Source organism: Amblyomma americanum, chromosome 7 (genome assembly GCF_052857255.1).
Source record: "Amblyomma americanum isolate KBUSLIRL-KWMA chromosome 7, ASM5285725v1, whole genome shotgun sequence".
In the NCBI taxonomy this organism is placed as follows: Eukaryota; Metazoa; Arthropoda; class Arachnida; order Ixodida; family Ixodidae; genus Amblyomma; species Amblyomma americanum.
In genome coordinates, this window is record NC_135503.1 from 55,206,357 (window position 1) to 55,232,885 (window position 26,529).

At 43.9% G+C, this 26,529-nt stretch overlaps 2 protein-coding genes across 3 annotated transcripts; one reads left to right on the top strand and one right to left on the bottom strand.

Moving 5' to 3' along the window:
* Positions 1-144: 144 nt before the first annotated feature.
* Positions 145-15,044, top strand: LOC144099144 (mitochondrial carnitine/acylcarnitine carrier protein-like). Of its 2 annotated transcripts, none has more exons than XM_077632251.1 (9): positions 145-443; positions 3,013-3,105; positions 3,492-3,619; positions 4,933-5,023; positions 6,340-6,472; positions 10,084-10,156; positions 10,635-10,744; positions 11,159-11,283; positions 14,019-15,044. In XM_077632251.1, exons 1-9 carry the CDS (start codon positions 342-344, stop codon positions 14,079-14,081), a joined length of 918 nt encoding a protein of 305 aa, XP_077488377.1. In that variant the 5' UTR covers positions 145-341; the 3' UTR covers positions 14,082-15,044. The 2 variants fall into 2 exon arrangements, with proteins under 2 accessions (XP_077488377.1, XP_077488378.1); XM_077632252.1 differs by lacking the exon at positions 145-443 and adding an exon at positions 958-1,184 and having other exon boundaries at positions 14,019-14,226.
* A 283-nt stretch (positions 15,045-15,327) lies between these two features.
* On the bottom strand, positions 15,328-26,098 carry Arpc4 (Actin-related protein 2/3 complex, subunit 4). Its single transcript, XM_077632253.1, has 5 exons — positions 25,977-26,098; positions 24,279-24,397; positions 22,246-22,453; positions 17,656-17,826; positions 15,328-15,454 (listed from the first exon to the last, which is right to left on the bottom strand). The coding sequence occupies exons 1-5, from the start codon at positions 25,977-25,979 to the stop codon at positions 15,449-15,451; spliced, it is 507 nt and encodes a 168-aa protein (XP_077488379.1). The 5' UTR covers positions 25,980-26,098; the 3' UTR covers positions 15,328-15,448.
* Positions 26,099-26,529: the final 431 nt, after the last annotated feature.

Below are 26,529 nucleotides of genomic sequence, written 5' to 3' on the forward strand. Positions count from 1 at the left end.
ATATATAGGATTTACATGTTTCTAATGGTTTGTGATGACCTTTCTTCAGCGCGATGAGCGCGGAAATCTTGGTTTCGTTTTCAGTGAACGGAAGAGGGTTGGGCGATTAGCTTGACCCAGCCCACTTTCACAACTCTCACAGCCACAACTCTCTTGGCTCTCTCGCTTGTGGGAGGGCGAACGTTTTTCGTTTATCGTTACGCAAACACAGACAGTCTATTGCAGCGTCTTTTCAGTCAGTGCATTAGAGTGCGCGATCGAAGTGACTCTGACAGCTGTCTGGAGTACTGCTCGCAGATAGATTCGTTATTTGCAAGGCGCACGGAAAGATAGCACAGAAAATGCCGGACAAAAGGAAAGTTAGCCCCGTAAAAGATTTCTTCGCCGGTGGTTTCGGCGGTATGTGCCTTATACTGGCAGGCCACCCTCTGGACACAATAAAGGTGAGTTGAAACCCTAGGTTCAGACGAGCGAGCTCGGGTTCTACCTTTTCTTTTATGCCAAAGACAAACGTGTCATTCGATGCGGAGCTATCAGGGGTGATCGGCTTCCTCGGGACTCTGATTTCGAGTGATCCGCGCTTTCCTCGTCTGCTTAGTTGAGTACCGCCGCAGTATCTTGCACGCGACAACACTAGAACACGTGGATTGGAAACACTTGTTGCAACAAACCGCGGCGCCTCTGCGCAGTATCGAGTGAGGACACGGCTATCGATCTGCGAGAGTATGCGAAAATGTTCGGCGAGCGCTTCGAAGTACCTGCCGTCTTTTCTTCGGTTTATCGCCTCTATGTGCACCGAAAAACAGGGCCCTCGTTTTATCTCGATCCTCAACGTGGTTATAGTTTTGATAAGGCGCAGTATTTTCGCTCCTTAGCTGCACTCTGAGGAGAGGAAAGAAGTGCAGCGCCATTCATTCGATGGTCGCGCGCCTTGGGCCATGCGTTCAAGCCGGCCGTTCGCAGTGACGCGTTTTTTCCTGGTATCCGTGCGAGCTTTGGGTTGTTAATTAAGAGGGAAGTTGTTTCATTATAACTCTCCTCGTGTGCACTTACAATAAGTGTGAAGAGGCCGCGCTGCGATCATGGGCAAGAAAAATAAAGTGAGCCCAGTAAAGGACTTTATCGCCGGCGGCTTCGGCGGAGTGTGCACTGTAGTCTCCGGACATCCACTTGATACCATCAAGGTAACGCGGCTTAATCGTGAGATAAGGAATTAAGTTAGCTCCAAGATAACCGGCACACGGATGTCGAGGTTGCGGTGACGATCTTGATCGAGACTTGGACACCGTGGTCTGTGTATGTTGCTGCTTGATTGCGTTTTGCACAAGGTGATGTCAATTTTATTAGCATAATGGAAGAAGCTGATTGCCTCCCATGCACTTCGCGACCAGCGGTGTTTCAACATGTGTATGACATAACAGCATATTTTACCTTGGAAGGCTGGCATCTGCCCACCTTTTGAATTTGCCTTGAATTGAACATCGGAACAGTGAAGGACTGCATATGTACTAAAGGGACGTCACACCATCTCATCACTTCTTGTTTGTTTTTTAATTTGAATGTTAATTGTTAGTTCTAATGATTAGTCTTTGAAGCTAGCGTACAAGTGATTTGGTTCTGTGTGATCACAGCTTCATCAGTCAAACGCCATTTCTTTTCTTTTTTTAGTTTTAGAGGCAGAAAAGATTAGCCTTTTTTTTTGCCCCATTTAGTGATGCTGTAGAACCTGGTATAAACACTGGCATCATCAGATGAATGTTTTCATTAAGCCACAATGTATCATGTGGCAGCTTCAGTTCTCCAGAACTTTTTCTGTGGTTGTCTTCACTGCTTTTTAACTCCTGCAATGTTAAGTTCAAGAAATCTGCCACTGTTGAGGATGTTGGATGACCTGCCAGATATGAAGATAATGTACAGCTGTGTGTAACTGATATACAAGGGAGTGGCATTGCCTAGGAGAAGTAATCTGAAGAGGGCTCTGTTATCACGATAATGTACACAGGATTTGGTTGCAGACACCACCACAGTGGCACGTGCACAGTGCTGATGCAACAGTTACACTTTGCTATCATTGCAGATACATTTTAGCTAATTAAGTGTGGATGTACGAATTGCTATCTGTATTAGTTTAGTGTAGCTAATTATTGCTAGTGATAGAAAAGTTCATGCTCATTTGGTTTATACTTTATATTGACTATGATATCTTGTTTCTTGCCCTCAAGAAGACTATTTCATTCACTTCCCGGGGCATTAAACCAATGTGCTTGATTTTTTAGAATTTATTTTTAGGCTTCCTTTTCTTTAACAACATCACACTCAAGTTTTGTGGTGCTGTGCTAAGAAAGGGACAAGGCATGAAAAGATGTGCATACGAGAGCAAAATTATTTTCTCTTCTCCAGTCTGTGCCTGATGTGCAAACTATAGAATCAAATTGTTTTGCATAGCGATCTGAAATATTGCAGATTGGTTCTCTGGCTGTGGAAGATACCATTTATAAAATAGTGACAGAGGGAATTCCAGATGTCTAAATTGGTTGGGAACAGTTCTGTTCAAAAACAGTGGTTTGCATGACCCTCCTTCTGTAGTTATGTGCATTACACACTTTAGGTTTTGGCTAGAAGCCGTGTTACACTTTTCAGCTATTTTGTGTTGCCAAAGCAACCTTGTAGCTCTGAGCCTGCACACGCCTGTGTCTTCTCATGGAAGTCTAGCATTGCTGTAAGTTCCATGGACACAGAAAGGCAAGCCATTGCCGTATGTCTTCCATAAGAGGTGTTGCCTAATGGTATGGTATTTGCATCTGTTACAAATTTTTAGCTTGAATCTCACAGAATGGAATCATCGAGACAGGAAACATATAATTCCATTAATGCACAGTGCCCTACCTAAGGCAGCAAGATTATTGATTACACTTTATTGCCATTGCCTTCAGCAGCCTGTTCTGTAATGCATTCAGCTTCGCCGTTTGTTCTTTCTTTTGGAATCAAGCAGTGGCATTTCTTTTGCAACAGGTCAGGCTACAGACCATGCCGAAGCCAGGTCCCGGAGAACTCCCACGCTACACAGGCACCTTTGACTGTGCCAAAAAAACCATTGTCAAAGAGGTAGGTGCACTTTGTGTACTTGTGTTGGAAACTTTAACCAAGAAATGCGGTTTTTGGTTTATTATCGTTTCTTCTGGATCTAGTGTATGTTCCTATTCAGTTTAGGGTTCTCATTTGTTTGTTTCAGTTTTGGGTGATGGATTTTGTCAGAAAGCATCATACTCGGAAATGTACACAAATTAATATGTGATGTGCTTTTTTATGATGTAACTTGTCCTAGAAAGTGTTGCGTGCCTGTCATTTTCATTGCTGGGCATAAAGTGCAGAATTACTTTTGCTGGAAGAGTGCATACTCTATTCAGGAACTTTGAAATGAACTTTTTTTTACCTTGCTTTGCTATTCTATGCATGTAAGATTAATACTCAGTACCTTCATCCTTGTTTAGGGCTTCCTAGGGCTCTATAAGGGCATGGCTGCACCGCTGACTGGTGTCACACCCATGTTTGCTGTCTGCTTCCTTGGCTTTGGCATCGGCAAGAAGATCCAGCAAAAACATCCTGAAGAGGAGCTCACGTAAGCCACGAACAGCATTTGCTGGCTCTGTAGTGACCAGTTATGGGCACCATTTGCTTCATGTGGCAGGCTGTGCCTACCCTGGTCAACACCATAATTATAGATTGTGCCATTATTGCAAGGTGAACAAAGTGTCTTCAGTTTGTAGAAAGCTTCACAGGTATGTCATATATATATATGACAAACCTCATCAGCATGAGAGTTGCATTCTTGGCTCCGGAAGAACTGTGCCTAGCATTGAAGATGGTAATACTGCAGCATCATGATGATGATACTGCAGTGTTGTAACAATAACCTGGTGGAGACATTTGATATATAATTCTACCTAGCACCCAACTGCTCCATGTTAGTACTGGGCATTAATGCACATACCTAGGCATGAATGATTATATTAGGTGCTTATCTTCATCTAGGTTTCATTTTTCTTTAATTTCTTTTTTACAGGTTTACAGCTGGCTCTGTTTGCAAGCCATGATATCACTTGTTCTCGTTGATAGTTTGCTATATTGGTGAATTAACTAATTATTGCTGACTGTTACCAGAAGAAAACACTTCAGCAAAAGAGCCTCAAGGTATTACATCACTCATCAGTACACAAAAAGATGAATCAAAAATCATTTAACAAAGATTCAATGCTATAGCCTAGTAAAAGAATGGCACTTCTTGGGTAAGCCATTATGCACTATCTCTCACTCGCGGTGCACCTGTTTTTTTTTTTTTTTCATCTTTTCATTTTAACGCGATAGCATTAGAAGCTGCATTGCAAAAAAAAAAAAACAGTGTGTTTAGTCATAAAACTCACTTGGTGTGGTTATTCATAAAATTTGCTGGTTGGTTGAGAGAGTGATGACATGGTCACGTGACATGGCCAAGTTGGCAGGTGCTTTGGCAGGTGGCACAGCCGAGCGTTGGTTGGCTGCCGTGATGTGATGTCATGAGACCACATGACATGGCTGAGTCTGCAGGTGTGCTGACGCTTGGTTGCGCTCAGATGTGTTTAGACAGCTTCGCGTATCAGGTTGCAATGGAGCCAGAATTAATGCCATGTGTGTCTACCGTTGTGGAAAATCCCTGCAAGTGGAGAGGGCGACCACAAAATTATGTGAAGAGATATCGGCGGCTGGATAGACCCCACTCTCTCTAATGCAAAAACCCTGAGGGTAAAATAAACGAAATTAAATGAAATATGCAGCGAGCAGCAATGACTATGGAGGAGAAGTAGGCCGAACAGACTTCAAACTCAACACGTAATCTAAGTGTCCCCTGAATTTTTTCTGGGATTTCTGAGCTGTTTTCTTTCACATGTTGTGCAGGTTGCCTCAGCTCTTTTTAGCTGGCATGCTTTCCGGTGTCTTCACAACAGCCATCATGGCACCGGGTGAAAGGATCAAGTGCCTTCTTCAGGTGTGTGTTGTCAAGTTACTGCACCATTCCTGTGGTGTGCATGTGAAAAATTTTCCGACTAGGTGCTGTTACATGCAGTTGTGGTAAACTTCTTGAGCATGAACGAAACAGAGTTGCTTGGTGGAGTATGGTGTTCTGGCGGAATCGGGAGTTGATGCCTCGTTCTCTTGCCAGCGGCACAAGATTCATTTTGGGTGCAGCAAGCAACAAAGGTTTGCTGGAAAGTAAACAAAAGGTCTGATACAGCACTCATTGAAGCCAAGGAATCCAGGGAATCTGTTTCGTTATTAAGGAGGAGTGGTCGTTCTCTGTTGTTCAGAGACTAAGGAAAGGGAAGGAAGGTAGGAGGAAGAAAAGGCGGTGCGCCAGCGCCCAGTACACAGTTGGTTAAGCGCTCGGCATGACATGCAGTGGTTGTGAGGTTAATAATCTGGCAGTGTGCTGCCTTTTCTTGTGTGTTTTTTGCTGGTACATTCGCATATGGATTTTTGGGAAAAGGAGAACATGCCCATGGTGAAGACCAACAACTGCTTGCACCACTTGCAACGTGCAATGACCAAGGGTTTAGTTTAGTTGATAGTGTACTGTTTTACTCTGGTGACCCCAGGAGGCCTTTTCTGGGGAGGCAGCACCACTATAGGTGTTGGCATCACACACCATAGCTGACAACTTCATCGTTTGCCTCCTGTTGGTCAAGAAGACTATCTAAGTGGATCTGAGGGTATTTGTAGAAATCTGGGAGGTCCTCTTTTTCTACTGCCATTTTATGCGGACTGTTAGTGAAAACAAGGAAAAACCAAACATCTACTTTCTATTACAGAAAAAAAAAAATGGCAGTTCCTTTGCAAGCAAGCTTGTTTTGCTGTCGGTGATGTTTATGGTTTTGCTCATTAATGAGGCCCCGCCACCCCACCCGCTCCTCAATCATTGCTTACTTACTGTTTTAAGGTTGCAACATAGCACTTTCATTTTTATTTTATTGTTGTAGGCACGTTCAAAAATGCACAAAAGCTTTGCAGACCAATAGGCAAAGGCTAGTTGCTGGTCCAATGAGTAAAGGACACAGGCAGTGGCAAAAGTGCTAGCAAGCTTTGTGATAAAATGACGAATGAAATTGAAAGAAAATAATTGGCATGAATGTACACCACCAATTCATAGGCTAGACAGGTATGTAGCATCAAAAATGGGAAAAGGTCTTTTTTGCCATGAAAGAATTTCAAGCACCGAAGTTACAATAAATTTTTCCCACTCATGGGTGCAGCTGTAGTGCTGATTTGTACATATTTCTATGGCCCTGTTTGGCCCTGGAATGACAGGTCCAGCAGGCTCACGCGGATCACGGTGGAGGCAAGGCTCGATTCGCCGGACCAGTGGACTGCGCCAAGCAGCTGTATCGGGAGGGGGGAATCCGCAGCATTTACAAGGGCACAGCTGCCACTCTTCTGCGTGGTGAGTACTAGTTACACACACTAGCTTCCTCTTCCTTTTGCTGTGGATATGTATAGGACAGACAGTTTTTTTTTTTTCCCCCATTAGTCTCTCTGCGTAGATTGGCCATTATCCCAGATGCCTTGACAGCTAGGTTGCTGCGAGTGAAAAATGCCTTATTATTTTTTTTTACATTTAGATAAATTACATGAACAGGTTTGTGAATGTTTGAAATTTTCTATTATTGATTTCGTTTATAAATGAGTCAGTCGTGTATATTCAAACAATTTGAAAATTTGAATACTTTTTTAATGACTTTCTAATAATCTTCTTTTGAATAGCTGCAAACACTCGGCATGAGGCAGTGGTGCAGTGTTTTTTGATGGACTTAACAATGGTACCCATATCAGTACTGCACGACCCACTGACATGATCGATGTGTGTTGGAAGGGATTGTATAGCATGCTTTGCTACATTTTTTGCCACACAAAGGTGTCCACACACTGTGAGCACAGCACAGTTTGAGGACTGTTGGAGTTAGTCTAATGCTTTTGGCCAGTGTAGTCCCTGTGGTTGAATTGTTTTTCTGCAATTCTGTAAGTCGGGGAATTGCTTTGTGAGACTCACTGGCTGGTAATTTGCCAGAACAGGAATTACTAATGCATGCTTAGTTAACAGGTGGGCAGTTGTGTTTGGTTCTACAGTACAAAAAGAACATAGGAAGTCAGAGGTGTTGGCATGCAAGTGAGCATCTGTGCTGCATACTCCATTTTTTCTTTATGAGGTTTTAGTCAAGGTCACACTGAACAATAAAAAGTAAGTGAATACTGAGCTGCCCATTTGCTTATGTTTGCACACGTTTGTAATGTGCATTGAGTATTTTCATAGTTTTATACACCAGTGTCCATGCTTATGTTTTCCTTATGCATCAGGCAGTAGCGGTCAGTGATAAAAAAATGAATAAATTTTTGTGTTGGAATTTCTGTGAACAAACGCCTTTGTTAGGGAAGCACCTTTTGCTCCAGTTTGTGATATATCAGAAACGCAAACAATTCACTGAATAGTTGATGATAATTAAGGATCTGGCATCACTGCCTGGAGCCTGTGGTGTGCAACGTCATAGAAAGCTCAGGCTGTGGGGCAATTGTGCGTGTTGTCGAGAGAGAAGCAACCACAAAAAAAAAAAGATTCTTTGCTATACATGCAAATGAATGCGTTGTGTTGTGTTGAGTTTAGTGGTGCATAAGCAACTAAGGCTATCATGCGCCAAGCTCAAGGTATAAGAAATTGTTTTCTGTGGATTTTTACAAAGGTATATAAAATATGGCGGTGTAGAATGCCTAGAAGGTTATATCCTTCTGCCCAGTATTGAGAGCAAAACAAGGTTCACAAATGGCCAATATTAAAGGTTTCAAATGAGGCTGGGTACCCTCATCAGCCGTCCTTGGCTGGGCAAGGACTGGAGGCCCCCAACCAATCAAAATAAAACACCTCAGCCCTTTTCTCAGGAATGAGAAAGTGGCTGAGCTGCATCAGGCAAAGTACTGGTTCATGTTTTACATATCCTTAAGAACACTGGCTTCTGTTAAAAATCTAAAAACGCAGGACATGTCCACAATAGCATTTTCACCTAAGAGCAGTGATGGATGAAAAGGGATGCATTGGTTACAAAACGGAGAGAAGCCCTTTTTCCGTAGCTTTTCCAGTTTCGAACATGAAATTAAAATGTGACTGACTGTAAGTTCATCTCCACATGCACAAACTGGTTTGTCTTCTTTTATTAGCAGAAAGTTGTGTGTAATGTGTGTGTGGCCTATACGGAGGCGGCAGATAATGACTTCGTTGAAACGTTTCTGGTGCACACATGACTTCCATTCACCGAGCACTGGTTTTATTAAGCGTTGCTTGTTATTTATTTCTTTGTCCCAAGTGTACTGCCAAATTTTCCTTGCCTTACATTGTAGTAATCTCATGCAATCTTTATAGGGCACATTTGCATTCTTTATTTGCTTGCCACAAGCTTGAGCAGCGCACAAATCTGCTCTTTCATTACCCTTTATGCCGACATGACTTGGTACCCAGCAGAGTCTTATGTTTTGTCCGCGAATGAATGCACTAGTGATATCAGGGGTAACATATATCCGTTTCAGGCACTGTTCTTTCTTTCCATTTAGAACAGATATGTTTCTGCTTAAAAGTTATATTGAAGCCTCAAGAAACACAACTTATTAGTTTCCCAGTGCAGAATTCCAGGGAATGGTATTTTACAAGAGCTTTCAAAATTTCGCACAAAGTGGCTTAATTGAATAAAATAGCAGAGTTGAAATGCCACGACTTGTCACGTAAACATCTGAAGGATCACGTAATCAATTTCTATTTCAAAGATGCACATTACATTTAAAATTGTGAACAAAACTTGATGTTAATATTGGTGACGATGTTGAGAGTGAATTTTTATGGCACAAGGGCATCTGCGGTCAAAAAGCGCCATGGCACAAGGTATTTGTCGTTTGTTCAAGGTGGGGTCAAAGACCCATTTCCCAAGCATTTCACCCTGCTTAAGCCAATCACCAGGCCAGGGGAAGCTTGTACCCTTTATATCACCGGTGGGTACCCGGCGGCACTGGAGGTTGAATCCTGCACCTCCCGCATGCGAGGCGGATGCTCAACCACTAGGCCACCGCTGCGGTCATGTTAATATTGGTGGAAAAACCTGTCTGCACGAAAATGGCGGATGATGTTCTATCTTGCCCACTGTTTCGCGAAATATTATTTACTGCGTTCGCTACATGGATTAAAAAAAAAACATCTTATTTCTGATAAGAAGGCTCCTAAATTCACTGAAACAATAAAATCACTGCAAGGTGAGGCGCAGCACACATTGAGAAAAAGCTGCACAACTGTACACAACTTGTACAGAACTTTGTACACAACTGTGTACAATGCGCCTGAAAAAGATATTGAAATTGATAAATGTTTTTATCAAAATGTGTCGTTTACTGTGCGTATTTGTTGAGTATAACACTTGGAGTACATTTTGTAAAAGCTGTTCTGTTACCTTGCAGAATGTGGGTGCCATTGGATGTGCTTTAACTGTATTCTATATGCTGCGCTGATGCACGTGTCTGTGCACCCTTCCCTGGGCATGCTCGAATGTGCTGATAGCATTAATTGCAGTTTGTTACTGTCCATGACTGGCCCTCTTTCCCCATGTGATGTTCCGGCTTCGAAACCTGTTGACCAACTTATTCGCTTCGACTGAAGCAGCTATATTTGGCTGCTGCCGGTAAAAGACACCACTGTGAGGCAGTTGGGCAGAACACGATACACACGTGATGAAGGCATAACCTGTACTACAACAACTGCTGTCTCATAAATCTGATGTGAGAATGTATAGTTGGCCTAGTAGGTTTCTGTTCACTTTCACAGGCACTCACATACAATGGAAGAAGAAGAAGGCATGCACATCTACAAGCACTGAATGTGCCTTCCATCCTTGTCTGTGTGCACTGCTTCGTAAAGAAGCTCTGTAGCCATCACTGCTAGAAACTGTTACCAGTGGTGATGGCAAGTGAGGTGCAGTTACTTTTAATTGAAACCCCTTATAGTCAATTCTCTCCTAATGCCTGCAGATGTGCCAGCCAGCGGCATGTACTTTGCCAGTTACGAGTGGCTACAACGGGTCCTTACACCAGCAGGCAAAAGGTACGTTCACACCTGTGTTTCTGTATCGTTGCAGTGTGGAGCACGTTGTTGGGTTACTGAGTGCAAAACACTCTGAGACAATTTGCCTGCAAGTCTCGAGGAGGGAATTTTTTGAAACTAAGGTGAACTCCACTCTCAGAATTCAAAATCTGCCCATGCTCTGAGCTGTCAACGGTTCTGAGTAGTGGTGTCAAGCTGGCAGCCAGTGGACTAGAAACGTAGTCATTGCCTGTTTGTAATAGGCAACATTGGGCACTGTGCTAGCCAATGCAATGTCCCTCTTGCAGCATCTCGTGGTGCGTAATGTTGGCTTCAAACGCTCAGAATTTTCTTGAAATTCGAAGATGTACTTGTTATATCAGAAGTTTGTTTAACTGTGCTGCCATTAACTTGTGTTGGCAATCTCATTAGCAGTAACATTTCACATATTGTGTGCCCTGGTTGAATGAGTGATAATAAATTTTTTCCTCAAATCTAGCCGTTCAGACCTGAGCGTGAAGGTGACCCTGTTTGCTGGAGGCATGGCGGGCATCTTCAACTGGCTGGTTGCTATACCTCCCGACGTGCTAAAGTCAAGACTACAGACAGGCAAGTCCACTCTTGGCACCAAATTTATTGTCCGTTCAACAATTATTTTGTGTACTGTGTGGTGACTGGCTTTCATAAAAAGACGGTGATGACTTTGCACCAGCTTGCCAAGGTGTGATGAGGATGCGAAGATCCCCCAACCACTGCCATAAAAGTGAACCTGATTAGGAAAGAGGACTGTGTTTACTCTCGTTCCCATAATCTATTGCCTCGGTTTTGCCTTTTTATATTGGTATAGCAATGTTTGTTTCCTTGAACAAAAGAGAAAGCTTTTCAAGAATTGGCATTCCGTCATGTGCTTGTCCACCATTGCATCTTTGCCTGTGCAGCACATTGCTGCCATTTTCCTGTAGTAGCGAAATTTATTACTTGCATGTTTCAGAGTGTGGTGAGTGTCGACTCTGTGGTTTGCAGCACCTGAGGGAACATACCCCAATGGCATAAGGGACGTGTTCCGTGAGCTCATTAAGAACGAGGGTGTCCGTGCCTTGTACAAGGGTGCTGCCCCCGTCATGCTTCGCGCATTCCCTGCAAACGCTGTGAGTGCATCTTATTTCATCTTCATGCCTGCAGTGGTCATGTCTAAAGACGCAGACTTGAGGAGCATATGTTTGAAACTAAAGACAGCATGGAAATGTTGCAGCTCGATTGGTTGACATAAAGAGAATATATGAAGTGCTTGGTAACCAGTGCATGCTGAAGAGAGCCTGGCCAGAGAAGCTCACGCAGCTGCATCATTTTGCAAGGTTTCTTATCATTTTACCCTTGGGGAACCCCAAAGGTTTTCATGAGGTGCTGAGGAGCCCCACGTCTTGGTCTCCGGCTTTTCCTGCCCGACATGTGTGCAAAAGAGCAAGCAGACGCATGGCCCCTAAATAAATGTCTGAATTCAGTTAATAACGACTGACTGCATAGTGAAAAAGTTTGCTATAAGTAATTAGACTACGATTAGTCACAAAATAAAGTGGATAAAGAAAAAGTAGAGGTTGAGATTTGCATTAACTTTGGTGCTCGGAGAACCCAAAAAGCACTCAAAGGCATCCAAGGGTTCCATGGAACACAGTTTGAGAACTGCTGCTTTAAAGGGGCTGCGAAACACCGCTTGAACGGATGCCGGTTACACTTCAGATGGATTCTTTTAAGTCACACAGATGCTGACTCAAAAAGAATTACGAGAATCGATGCATAGGAACGGGAGTTATTCAATGAATAGTTATTCAAAATTATAATTGCGCTTAACATAGAACTTGAGTTATCTGGTTTTGAAGTTGCCACTTTAAAAATATGCAAAAAAATACCTTCCCTCTTTGCCCCCATTTCTGAAATGGCAACTTCAATGTTTCAATGGAGGCGAAACCCGAAGGCGCCCGCCCTGTGCTGTGGTATGTCAGCACACGATAAAGATCCCCAGGTGATCAAAATTATTCAGGAGCCCTCCAGTACGGCACCTCTTTCTTCATTTCCTCTCTTAGTTCCTCCTTTGTCCCTTCCCTTACAGCGCACCCCCCCCCCCCCCCCCCCCCCCCTTATGTGAGACAGATATTGCACCATTTCCTTCCCTCCCCAAAAACCAATTCCAACTTCAAAGCCCTGTAACCCAAGTTGTACAATAGGCAGAATGATAATTTTACCCTCATTGCATTTAGGTCAAGAAGAAAAAACAGTTGCATGCATTTTAGCAAGCTCCTTGCAGCCAAATTTCTTAAAAGGACACTGAGGAGATATAGAAGCTGGTCTCTGTGAATAGGGTACAGACAGCATTCTAGTCATGAAGAGACCACTCTCACCAAAAATGGAACTTGCTAGAAAAAACCACATACAGGTTTCGCCACCACCATCCAGTCTCTTAAGTTACCTAGAATGTGTGCATTGACAGATTTTTTTTAGCGCTGATACCGGAGGCTACTATTCACTTCAAAACAGTGGCAACCCGTCTTTTTCGCTAAGGACATCACGAGTTTGAATCAGCTGGCAGGAAAATTTCAAACTCAACTCCTATTTTCTTGCTGATAAATTAGCCTTTTCTGCCGGAAAAATGTCGACTTAGCCAGAAAGAGACAGAGAATCAATTTTAACTGAGAACAGTACAGTAATTGGACGGAGTTGTCACGGGCCAGTTGAGTTGAGGTTGTTGGCCTTGCATTAAATCTGCCAGCAATTGCACCACCATAGCGACGCAGTGAAGAATATTTTGTGCCACAGGCCTGTGACCTAGCTGTGCACACAAGCACCCACCAGACAACTCCCAGTAACTTAGTAACAGATAAAGCAAAAGGAAACACACTACTCCACAGCTGTATACCCTTTACACAGCCACCTTACATGTTCTGTGTGCAAATTTATAAGTCATTTTATACCATATTACATGAGTGCACGAGGACTTGTTTCATGTGAAATTAAATGGCATATCTGGAATGGGTGCACAAAAATACAGTTGAACCTCAGTATAACGAAGTTGAATGGGCCCGGCAATTACTTCGTTGTAGCTCCTGTTGACGGAGCTATAACGAAAACACGCACGCAAATGTTAGCTGTCTATTCTCCTTTAATGCAAATTTTCTGCCAAAGAGCCTCTTCCCCCATATTTAATTGACTTATTGATATTACTCCTGAAAGTCAATGGGGAAACCAACTAAGTGCTGAAATTCCATGGTGTGTTTAGGCTAGGATTTTTGCCGTCAACTTTTATACAATTGCTTGAGGGCTAATTGCAGTTAATTGAAATTAATCCAAAGCCCTTTTAGTGCATAAAATTCCACAAATCAGAATTTGCAAAGATTTATGCTCAGACTGTAGATGCATTCTAGTAATAAGTACTAGCTATATTCTTAATTGTACTTCTGAGTTCAAGAGCAGCACTGATAAGCACTTGATGGCAATGATGGGCCGCCAGTGGGTCATAGCTATTCGTTATAGCCTAGGGGCTGCACATTGCCTAATAAAATCAGGTTAAGAAAATTTCCCCTTGCATTCCTCCAAGATAACACTGCTGCACTAGTTGGGGCCATGAATAGTCACTGCAGCATAGTAGGAGTGTTCAGAGTTATTTACCAACCACCCTACACCATTTTGGAATATGTGTGAAATACATAATGAAATAAGAACTATACTACTGTCTGCTCACATTAGCCACCAGTACTGCTTTACTCGTGTTCTGGCAGCACGTCTTTTGTTGGTTGGGACACCGTATGTAACAACTTGCTCTTGCATGCTCAAACTTCTGGCAGATTTCACACTTCCACTCGTGAACCTTTTTTTTTTCTTGTTCCTGCAGGCTTGCTTCATGGGGTATGAAGTGGCCATGAAGTTCCTCAACTGGCTGGCACCCAACTTATGATTTGGGCAGTCCTAAGTGAAACTTGGTCCCTTCCGCCCCCTTGTGCAACAAATACCGGTGCAGAACGAGCCTTACTTTCAGAGTCCAGGACTGCCACCACAGCAAAGTCCATCCATCTGGTGTCCTATGCAAGAGGCGCACTGAACTTTAGTTTTAGGTGTACACTACTGTTGTCCGTTAGTGTGGAGATTGAAGTGCCAGTGTGCAAGGCATGTTGGAAGCTGACCTTTCAGTCCCTTGTTCCGGCAAAACTTGAGAAAAGGAGTGGGCACATTGTGCATAGGTGTTATGTAGTGCTTGCCATGTCTATGATGATGTTTGCGTTGGTGATAAACAATGAGATTGTTTCTGGCGGTTAAGTAGGTCAAGAGTAAGTTAAGGTACGTTAGCTATGTTAGATGGTTCTCACAGACTGACTGCCGTAATGCTGTCAGGTGCATCTGGTCTGCTTTTTTCATGTAGGCTACCTCAAAGCTTTTTGATATGGTCCTTGGGTCCAGCAGGTTAGTTTCCACGAGCTGTAGTTAAGATGATAGTACAACCATTGGTGAGCTGCTATTTTTGTAGACACTGCTATTCTTCTGATGGCGCATTTTTTGAGGCCATGACTACTTGCAGTTTCTACTTTCACATGGTCATTATTTCAATTCATTTCACTTCGTAGTATTCCAGTGATGACGTACTGTTTACCATATGTTGTCGCTGGCTTCGTTGACTGTTTGCCACTTAGAAAGAGTTTTAGCTACTGACGACTTTCACTGCATGAGTTGGATGCATTCCTGTGCCATTTTAGCATGTTGGCAAGCCTCCTCCTTTGGGATATGATGTGCAACAAATGGGGTGTTTAAGCACTGGCCAAGGGCCTGTTGGTTTTGCTACAGCTATGCAAAGAGATTCTGTATTATATGTGTTTTGTTTGAAGATGGAAATGTAAAAACTGACTACACATTTGATGCCCAGTCAGTGTGTGTGTCCCTTACTTCCCACACATATAGCACTACGTAGACACATTCAGGGGCCGCCACATTGTATGTAGGATCAAAGCTATAAATATACCGGGTGTTTCAGCGAAACTGACTTTTATTACGGCTGATAATTTGTTCCTGCAAGGTTTTGTTTATACTTTGAACTCCTTACATATAGGAATTTTTGAAGTGTTCGCTGGAACACCCGGTATATGGTTAGTGTTGAGGCTACAGCAAAGCGAGCTAGATCAGATGCTATTTTAAAAGAAGTGCTGCTCAAGTGTTATTAAAGAAAAAATGTTTATTACAATAACATGATTCATATAGAATATTTATATAAATGTTTTTGTGTGTGTGTGGGAGAGAAACCATTGCCAGCAGCAGGAGCAGGCTGTGACCTTGTCAAAACTGCAATGAAAAGACAGACCACAGTTTCAGTTGGGTGAACCAAGTCAAATATGAGGCACGACAGCACAGGCAATGAAAGTGTCCACTGATTAAAGAGGGGCCTCAAGCCAACCTCTCTCCGGTGGGTGGGGGGAAACACCTTGGGGGACACCTTAAAAGAGTAGAATGCGATAGCATTAGAAATCCCCATTGTAGCTACTTTTGGTGTTCCTGTGTAGGATATTTCTGCCATTTTTTTTCTTCTCTCTCAACTCTTCCGGGAGCAGGGGGGTCACGTGACATCATCAGGTCACGTGACCTCTTTCTCCCAATCATTAATTCCCGCCTGCCAAAGTGGGCAGGTTGCTCACACTCCGGTGGGCCAGCTGTCACCTGTCACAAGGTCACGTGACCTCTCTTGACCAATCGGCACATTTCGTGACGTGGAGTCAATTATATGGAACAGGGTAACTAATGCTATTGCATAAAAAAGAGCACAGAGACAGCCTATTCCATAATGCGTTGGCAGAACGCCTTTGCTGGGGCTTGTAAGGCCTGGCCTGCTCTCCACCTGCCAACCTTGGCAGGTGGAGACTTCACACAGATGAACCTGGTCTGGAGATGCCACATCCCTACAGCCAATGGGATTTCTTTCTCCACACTGGTGATGTCACTGCCCGCTAGCCAATCAAGATTTTTCTGAACAATGCTGGACGGCACTGGGTTTTTGCGCTGGTGAGGGTTCTATGCTATCTCATAATAAATGTGCGCCCTGAAACTAGAGAGCCCTAGTTGATCACCTTCTACCGCTGAGGTAAACGTTTGAGGTAAGCACTGAGGTAAAAGCTTGCTGATGTCTCTGGCATTACCAATGCTGTTTGGTCTCTGTTGGGCATTGGTCTGTCTGCACAAATTTTGAAGCACTTCACACTCGCAGCACAAGTTGGATGAAATGGGCCCAAGGTGCTAAGCATAAGCCCCACTGCTGTGCTGTACTTTCAAGGAATGGCAATGGTCCTTTCGCAGAAATTGGGCGGCCAAACAGCTCTTCTAGACAAGAGAAGGCAGCCAGAGAACACTATTTCAGCAGTGAGAACGGATACTGAAAAACCTTAAGTAATTATCATGTTTACTCCTGTGTACTTGTCTTCATTTTTTTTTTTTCAATGCCTCGACTCCAACGATTCTGACTCAAACTTGAGGGTCAAACATGTGAATCACTCGCAGGACAAGTCACCGGCTACAGACAGAAAAAAAAAGGGAGAGACCAACATAAGCACTGTTACAGTGGAAAGACTCCTTTCAGCTGCTCCTGAACCTCTGCAAGAAACGCCAGCTACTACCACCGATGCTGTGCAAATGTTTGACGCGCCGCTCTTTTCAAGAGAGCTGCTCAAAGGGTTTAGAGATAAGGCTGATATGGTGATAAGCACACAGCCGGACCGTGTCCACCTCAACATCTTGGGATAGATGGTTGCCTACATATTCTGCATTCTGTCATGCACTCGAACTGCAGACGTGCTGTCTCCGGTGAAGTTAAAACAGGAGAGGGGGGGGGGGGGGGGGGGGGGGGCAACTTTGTCACGGCATGCCTGTAACTTTGGTGTGTGATATGCTGTGCCAGTCACCTTAGCTCTGCATGTTGACAGCTTGGAGCTTGCATTGGTCAACATATACAACGCTGATTTTCTTTTCTGGTTCTTGATGTTAAGAGGATCACCTATTGGTGTATCCACTAATACTCCAGTAAGTACAGGAGGTTAGCACGTATAAAATTAATATTACTGGCATGAGCTTACGTACTGCAATATTTTAATTTAAAAACTTACCATTGACTTCTTATAATGAAAATGTGGTTTGAAAGGAAGCTTTGCTATTATCTGGTTTCTAGGGCTTCACAATAAACTTGAAATACATGAATTTCCATGCACAACAAGAAAGCATTTCTGCGCTTCTGTGCATTTCAAGTGACCAATGGGAGAAAGTGTTACCACATTACATCAGTGCAAGCAGAAAGCTTACGAATTACCAAATGGAGCGAATGACAACCAAGCCAGATTTGCAAATGACAAATGTTCACCTGCATTATCGCTACTGCTAAGGTTTCTGTCGTCTTGAGGAAGGTTGCTAAGTACTGGAAGTGTCAAGGAATGCAACTAAGGCCAAAGGGGAACTGCAAGCATGTGTGTGTGACGAGCACCCTGGCACACGGCAGCACTTACCCGCTTAAGAAACTCTTCGGCACAGATGCGTGCCCTCGCGTTGAGCGCCAGCTTCATTTCGCTGATCTCCTTGTCGATCTCCTCCATGAAGTGGATCACAAAATCAACCAGCTTGTGCTTGTACATCTGCTCCGTGTGGAAGTTTGTGATGAGGAACGAGATGTCGTAACCCTGCAGAGAGAGAAAGAGCGTTTTCATTTTTACTCGCACCTTGCTCGTTGCAATTTGAAGTCCTGGCATAGGAAGTTTGATACAACAGACTAGAACAGGTCCTGCTAATGTATCTCCTGTAGCCCTTGAAGGCTAAAACGTGTTCCTCCCAGCCACAAAAGGCAAAGTGTGAGCCATCGCACCAGCAACAATACCATATCCCTGCGTGCCACATTGAACATAGCAGTGGAACAGATGCTGCACGATAAGAGTTCTAGTTACCAGCAAAAGCTATATACCAACCGGCTCAGATTCAACCAATCTTGTAGTTACTATAAGTTCACAAAAAGGCACTGTTTCATGCTCCTGCATACACACTCAAAAAAAAAATAAAATAAACGGGACAAGCATCCAAATTCATGGTCCTGAGCAATGTTCCTTGCGCATGCAGGTCATATGCCCATTAGGATGGTGATGATGCTAGGTTTTTTTATGGCGCAAGGGCACCTAAGGCCAAAGAGCGCCAAACACGAGGTTTTTGGTCAACTCGGGCTAAAATATGTACCGGTAATAAAATTAAAATCAGGTGTATAGGGCCCAAGAGTAGTGAGTATGTGCATGATTACAGAGTCTGAAGAGGGTGCCTAAATATCCGGTGGAATGGCTTAAAATGACGTATAGGGCCTAAAATTGTTCTAACAGGAGTTATATATGAAAGATGAAGCCAGGTAGTCTCAACCACAGTCCCTGCTTGAGCAAGAGGGACGAGGCATCTGGTAGCGATGGGTGAGCTCAGCACTCTTCCCATCAATGAGGAGGTGCCGAGGTTACTTTGAATATGAAATCTCTCTTAAAAAACCTACAACAGTTAAAAATTTAAAAACTCTATCCAATGAGAACATGCCGTGATCACCTAAAAATAATGAAGGTTGCATTGGTATTTTAAATGTGTAAAGTTCAGGAAAGTGCTGTCGTCTTTGCATATCCAGTCTGGGGCATATGATTAATGTGTGGACAACTGAGATGTGGACTCCACATCTCGCGCATTGTGGTGCCGGAGTATCCTGTAAAAGATGTGTGTGTGTGATGTATGTATGTCCTATCCTCAGTCTGTAGACAGAAACTTCCTTGAATCTATTTTTTTGTTTTTCTGTGGCATACCTCCCAATCCATGGTTTTATTGTGTGCAGTTTGTTGTCTGCCTGTTCATCCCAATCCTGCTGCCACTCTTTGTGAAGTGTAGTCCTTATATATGGCCTGAGGTCCAGGTATGGAAGTTGTTTTATATCTATCCTACTCAGTTCGGCACCTGATGCTGTAAGCCTATCAGTTTCTTCATTTCCATCTATTCCACAGTGACCTGGTACCCAGCATACTGTAATTTTCAGGTTCAATGTGTGTGCAGACATAAGGCATTTGAAGAGGGAATTCATTGCAGGGTTTTTGCAGGGTTTCCCAGGAGATAGGGCCATAATCACACTTACGGATTCTGAGTAAATAACAGCTTGGGACTTTCTTTTCCAGGTTGAATCTAACAGCCAACAAAATCCATGGCATTCCGCAGTAAATATGCTTGTGTGTCTATCCACTGTTTTTTTTTTTTTCAGAAAATTGACAACTGTGAACTGCGCATGAAACTGAGCATGTCTTTGAGGCATCAGTGTAAAACTCTGAGCACTGATATTTTGCTTGTAAGGACAGGAAATGCTGTTTTATGCCAATTGGTGACCCATCCTTGCCAACCTTACGAAAAGATGTGTCGCAGTCAACTGGACACACTTCCCAGGGAGCAATTATGTCTTTATAAGAAGTTACCAGAATGTTGGAGACTGGTACGTTCATGTCTTGGACAAGTGTGGCGACTCTAATAGATAAAGGTGGGGTTTCAGAAGGTCAGTTTGAAAAGAGCAGTGTACTGGTTGGGTTTTGCAACAGCGCATTGCATGGATGGTCAGCATGAGATAATACCTTTGTAGCGTACGTTATACTTGTGCAATTCTGTCGTCATTTAAGTGACCATCGGTCCGCCTCAACGTACAAACTGGCAATTGGGCTCGTACGGAAAGCACCAGTAGCCAACCGCAGACCCAGGTGGTACACAGCATCGAGCATTTTTAGGGTGCTTTTTTGTGCTGACTCGTACAGTACTGAGCCGTAGTCTATACGTGATAGAACTACACTATTTAGAAGACTCAGCAGGCAGTCTCGATCTGTACCCCAAGACTGGAGGGACAGGATCTTTAGAAGGTTCATTGATTTCAGGCATTTAAGTCTTAGCTGCTTAATGTGTTTGATGAATGCAAGCTTTTCGTCGACTATGACGCCAAGAAATTTGTGCTCTTTTTCGACAGCAATACTCTGCCCGTTAAGTGTGATGTCGGGTTTAGATCTAATACCACGTTTTTTTTGTGAAGAGTATGCTTACAATGTTTGATGAGCTGAGTTTAAATCCGTTTTTGTCTGCCCACTTTGCTACTTTGTTTACTCCTAGTTGAATTTGCCGTTCACAGATGGACAAACTACATGACTTGTAACTTATTTGTACATCATCGACATACACGGAGTAGGATATAGATCTACGCAGGACGCTCTTTAATGAATTCATTTTCACTACAAAAACAGTGCACCTAAGAACGCCGCCTTGAGGGACACCATTCTCTTGTATAGACTGCTTGGATAACGAGTTCCCTACACGGGCCTTGAATGTTCGTTCAGACAGATAACTTTAAATGGTGGACAGCATATTCTCCGAGATACCAAAGACGAACAGGTCACGGATGATACTGTAGCACCATGTGGTATCGTAAGCTTTCTCTAAATCAAAGAAAACAGATAAACAGTGCTGTTTATGCACAAAGGCGTCCCTTACGTAAGATTCGAAGGCAACAAGCTGGTCAGTGGTTTACCGGTTAGCCCTAAATCCAGCTTGGTGCAGGTCAAGGAAACCGCTGATTTCAAGAAAATGCACAAGGCGACGATTCACCATTTTTTTCAGAGAGCTTACATAAACAGCTGGTAAGGGCAATCGGCCGATAATCGGCCGGAAGTGTGGCTTCTTTCTTTGCCTTGCTTTAATACCGGGATAATAATCCAGCTTGGTGCAGGTCAAGAAAACCACTGATTTCAAGAAAATGCACAAGGCAACGATTCACCATTTTTTCAAAGAGCTTACATAAACAGCTGGTTAGGGCAATTGGCCGGTAACCAGCCGGAAGTGTGGAAGTATGGCCCTGTCTTCTGGGAAACCCTGTAATGAATTGAACCTTAAAATTACGGTATGCTGGGTACCAGGTCACTGTGGAATAGATGGAAATGAAGAAGCTGATAGGCTTGCGGCATGAGGTGCCGAACTGAGTAGGATATCTTATTAAACAGGCACAGGACAGTTTCAAGGATTTCTTCATGCAAGTGCCTGAGCATTCCATATGCAATGTGCCCATTAGGAGATATGATATCTAGTACATTGATGAACAGCATGTCGAAACATTACGGCAACTGTGAAATGATAAACAGTTGGAAATGTGGGAACCATGACAGCAATGCAATTTTGCGAAACTGACGCTGTGCAATACCTCTGCTAAGAAACCTACCGAAAAAGTTTTAGATGAGAAGTGCGAAACAGTCTCCTCGACTTCTCGCTACAGCCAAAACTATGCACTTCTTTTTCCTGCAAGTTTATGGTCCTCCTTTGTTTCTGCTTTGCCCAAAGGCCTTCCTCTTGTATTGGCACCTGCTGGATGCTCGGCAGAGAAGAAAAAAATCTGCTACCAGCACTCCTAGTGCAGCTGTGCACTAATCCTGCCTGTGTACTGGCACCTGCTGGATGCGCGGCAGAGAAGAAAAAAATCTGCTACCTGCACTCCTAGTGCAGCTGTGCACTAATCCTGCCTGTAACCCTAGCCAAGAATGTGGTTATTTCATGAATGAAAACAAACTTCAGAAACACCTCCAAGCATCTGTTGCTCAGCCAAAGCCCACTATCAGTGGAAGGAAGGAAGGGATGGCATGGACCAGTATGGCTCCATTAGAAATTCTGCAAAGTGGCCTTCCTTTTAGAAAGATTTTTTTTTATCTTCCCTCAAGAGTCCAAGCGAGAGTTCAACACTGCCAGCATAAAAATAAGTATTGATGCTATTATGCAATACATGAGGTCATCAACCCATTATTTCGAGAAAAGGACAGAAGCTGGGCTTGCAACTATGGCACCACCTGAGGACTTGATGTCCCAATCCACTCAATGCATCACTGAACGTGCAAGTATGGAGGGACAAGGCCAGTGGCATGCAAGAGCACTCGTGACCCACCAAGATGTGCTGTGCTACCTCTCCGGTTGCCAAATCATAAAATGCTTCAGTTAGTTGTTTGCAAGGTCTATCAATAGCCCATTGGGAAAGCAATGGGGCGAGTGGTGGCAAAAGTGCGCTTGAAGAGGGTGCTCACCTCGATGGGCTTGCGCCGGAGCACAATGAAGTTCTCGGCGCGCATCATCATGAAGCGCATGAACTTATGGCAGAGGATGTGCTCGATGTCATCGGCCTTCTTGATGGCGATGCTGATGCGCAGCGAGTTGATGGAGGCCTCAATGAGCACCTTCTCCTTCTCGTTGCGGCTTATCACCACGGGTGTGAGCAGGAGCTCCTTGCTGCTCCTGTGGAAAGGGAGAAGACAGGACGTGTGCGACCAGAGGGCATGAGGACAGAGGACATAAGTCTGTGGACAACAGAGGACACAAAGAACTCGGTGACCATAGAGTATTTAGCCCTGTTCAGCTTTTCAGCCACCCAAATTTAGTGACTTCAGTGCATCTGTGCCCCCAGTGCCACATGCAGCCTGTCTGCACTTTCACAGCTAGACACACACGACAGAACATGCAGTTACCAGCCATGTCACATTGCTTGTGCCACACACGAGGCAATGCAATTGGCTTCGAAGGCTATGCAAGAACTTCATGCAAACCAATGTGCAGATGCAGGAAGTCTAACGGAATGCGAGTGTGCGCTGAATTGGGCTCCCGGCTCTTAATTGATGTGCCAAATAGCGTTTGTTCAGCAAAACTGAAACCTGTGCAAGTTGGTAATAGCACATTTGTCGTTTTCATTTCCTATAGTCCTGGTTATTTTGTACTCACGTGTATGATTAGTGTGGCACTTTGCAGAGAAAAATGCTGCTTTCTGCCATTCTAGCTAGACTCTGCATTGCTTCTGTGCTTGAATCATTATTTGCTCTGTCAAATACACAACCATTTCCAATGATACAAAACCAAAAAGGTGCACCAAAGTGGTGTTCCTGCCTCTAGGAAACTGTGCAGCCTTGTTGCCCCATATTGTCTCTCCTTGTCTCCACTTTGACTAGACATGCATAGCATGCCCGTGGTGACCAGAGCAGACTGCTGCCACATTCAGTTAAACTTTCATATTTTGTTTTGTGCTCCACCACTCTCATTCTTATTGCAGTGCTGTATTATCATACTGTTTCCCCGCAACACAGTCCTCTATCCTTCGCCGCAGTGTCTCGTCACCTTGTTTCAGTATTTTGTTTTGGCCCCATAGCTCACCATTTTTCAGTTCAGTTATCCTTGCCCCCAAATTTCATTCCCACTCTCTGTTCCTCGCCTTGGCTTTGCTGGTGTCTAGAGCCACTGCTGGATGTCGTACACTCCTCTACCTTCACATCTTGATTTTGTGCACAGCAGCACAACCATTGCTCTTGAGCGTAGAAGCTAGTGAAATGATAGGAATTTTTTAACGTTCACCCAGTGCCTGCATGCATAGTGTAAGGTAGAGCAGATTTAAGTTAGGAAGTAAATACTCATTTCACGTGCATGGCGCAAAAGCAAAGCTAGTCGTCATTCTTGGAAGCTTCTCATTTGAAAAAAAAATTCGCCCTGGTCTGATCGAACGGAACCACCGCCTGTCTGGGCCTTTGTAGCCACTTGACTGCGCTCATGTGGATGCTAATGTAAAATGAGTCCCTAACATGGCTTCAGCACATACACACCTATCAAGCTACCATGCTAAGCCAACGGAAAGCACATGTTTTAGCTCGCACAACCTTTATGAATGGAAATCGCACCTTAAGCAGCTGTTAAGTGTGCAGCACCTGAATCTAGCTGAAGGGTCTTTTCGATACGGCTGCCATCACTGCCTATGACATGACAGATCAGTGAGCGCAGCATTCATGTTTTGCTTTATTTCATGCATCAAGGCTTTGCACTGCAATAGATATAGCACTCTGATCTTTTCTGCTTGATGGCATGCACACCTGGTGGTAACAAATAGCCAACATTTGAGCCACATGTTATGCTCAAATGCATTACTATGCCACCACACTGTTCGGGCCTGAGGAAAAAAAAACAGACCACACCACTACAACACACAACAAAACGAGAGATGGTAACACATCACTTCATTTTTTTGGCTTTCAAGAAGTTCCTCATAATTTGTTTGTTTACGTGAAATGCCAAAAGGCTATACCTGACTTCCACCTCAGGTTTGTTGTGCCTTTCTACAACTTGGGAAGAGAAGTTCTCCAGGCACATGGCTGCATTCAAGGTGTGCCTCACGGCAGTCAGGTACGGCCGCAACGTGGCAGACTGAAACAAATGTTGCTCATTTATTTGTGTACTAGTCGGCCCACTTCTTATGAAAGCAGGGTTTTTATAGCAAAGGAATAGCCTAAGTCGAGTACATTTTTTCCAAATTCTCAACACTTTTGTTTCGTTCAAGCAATTTTCAACACATTCACATTTAATATGAATGATCACAACATTCTTTTCCGTCACAAGCACAAAATGTGCCTCTTGCCTGAATTCAAAAGAGCACCTAAGCTGTGTGTATGTGTTAGCATGATTTTTCTGCTAGTGAATGCTTTCTCCTGGTAACGCCATGTACAGTGGTTGTGCAAGGGAGCAGTGGCCCCCTAATAAGCATAGGGAAAGGGTGGCGGGGGCACAAAACAAGAGAATTAGCATAACATTGTTCCCTGCTACTCGGGAGACATGAACAGGCATTACCATAACATTTGCTCCCCTTTTGTGGAGAGACCTGTGCATGCTAGCGACAACATAGAATATAAACCCACTGACAGTAATGAGGTACCCAGTCGGCTAATGAAAAACCCTTTGTATGTACTGAAATGATTCAGTTGAATAACTTGCAATTATTACAGCATGACCATCTGCACGCAGAAACACCCGGAAGCATACTACTCGTTGCATTTGCTGAATTTGTCGCATTCTGACACTTAATTGATGCGCTAACTCTGGGGTGAATCAGGCAGCACAATATATAACTAAAACAACTCAAGACACTTCACTTTTTAATTCCCCAAGACAATTTGATTTCAGATTTTCGAGCGCTGTGAATTCTACTCCTCGGCATGCTTTTTTTTTTCTCACAGATTTGTAGAACTCTCCATCCCTTTACGAATAACTACGAATTTCCATCGCGCATATAGCGAAAACTCTTCAAACAATACAGTTTTGTATGCGCTCCGCAAAGCGGACACTAGGTGAGAAACAGCCACAGAAGACCGCAACAGCAAAACGAGTCGGTCGGAAACAGGAGACGAGGTACGCGCCGCAGACCGCCTCAGTGTTGCAGGCAGCCAAGCAAAGAGGCGCGGCACAGGCCCAAAAACAAAAGGGGGAACGGAATAGACGTCTGTTTACAGCGTTGTGACGTCTGTGCACGCTCCCTTCAGTACCTTCACAGTTTCGCTCCCGTGAGCGCCATCAGCCCTCCCAGACAGGTCGTCGGAGTCAATCAAGCCTGCGCCCCGTCTTCCAACGCGCACAGTCACCTCGATACTGAGTTTCAATCGCCTTATTATTCACACATGAGCGGTCAGCCAGCTCTCCGAAAGCGAAGGACAGCTAGGAGCGGCTGCCCCTGCGATGGATACCCTGCTCCCATCGAGACCATCAGTAGTGCTGTCGTAACGATTTCGGCAAAAAGTGCAGTTTGTGTCGTGAGCACGACTGATACCGCGCGATACGGAACTAAAAATGGGGAGCTTTTGAACTGACAACGCCTATGCTGCCGCGGAGCCATTGGACGGGACGGACGCGTGACGGCAGAAGTTTGTGGTATCGCTCTATGCAGAGAAAACTCGAATTAAACGGAACAATACAAGGTGACATGCACGAAGTTAGGTTCCAAGCTTTAGCTTACCATGATTACGTGTTTCACCGGGAATCCGCTATCAAATCAGCCGGACATGACAAATGCAGCAGCACACCCACAACCGGCGCAAAGGGGGCAAAGGCAGCAAAGGCTTTCGTTCAAGGCCTTGCACACGGTAAATATTTTTGTTTCTCGCCGCAATGTGCGCTAGTGTACGAAACACCGAGCATTTGCAGGACAGGCTGCGGGTATATTTAATCACGATGTTAGTGCAGTTACCGAAGCTTTCAAAAAATAGTTTTCGGAGATTATGTCACAACAAAGAATAAGTTGTAAAATACTGCCAAATTGTATGTAATATGTTAAATTGACTAGTTTCAAAAGCTTAGTCACAGTGGTCACAGCGTTTTGTTACAAAGTAAGCTGCCTGATAAAGTTTTACATAATTTATGCGAATAAAAATTTAAAGAATTCTTCATGGATTCATTTGTTTTTACCAGTGACCCAACTATTATACCCAACCAACGTACAATTATCAAACAAACAAGCACAAAATTTTAGTGACGTCATTGCATTGTGATTAAACGTCATCAAAAATTTG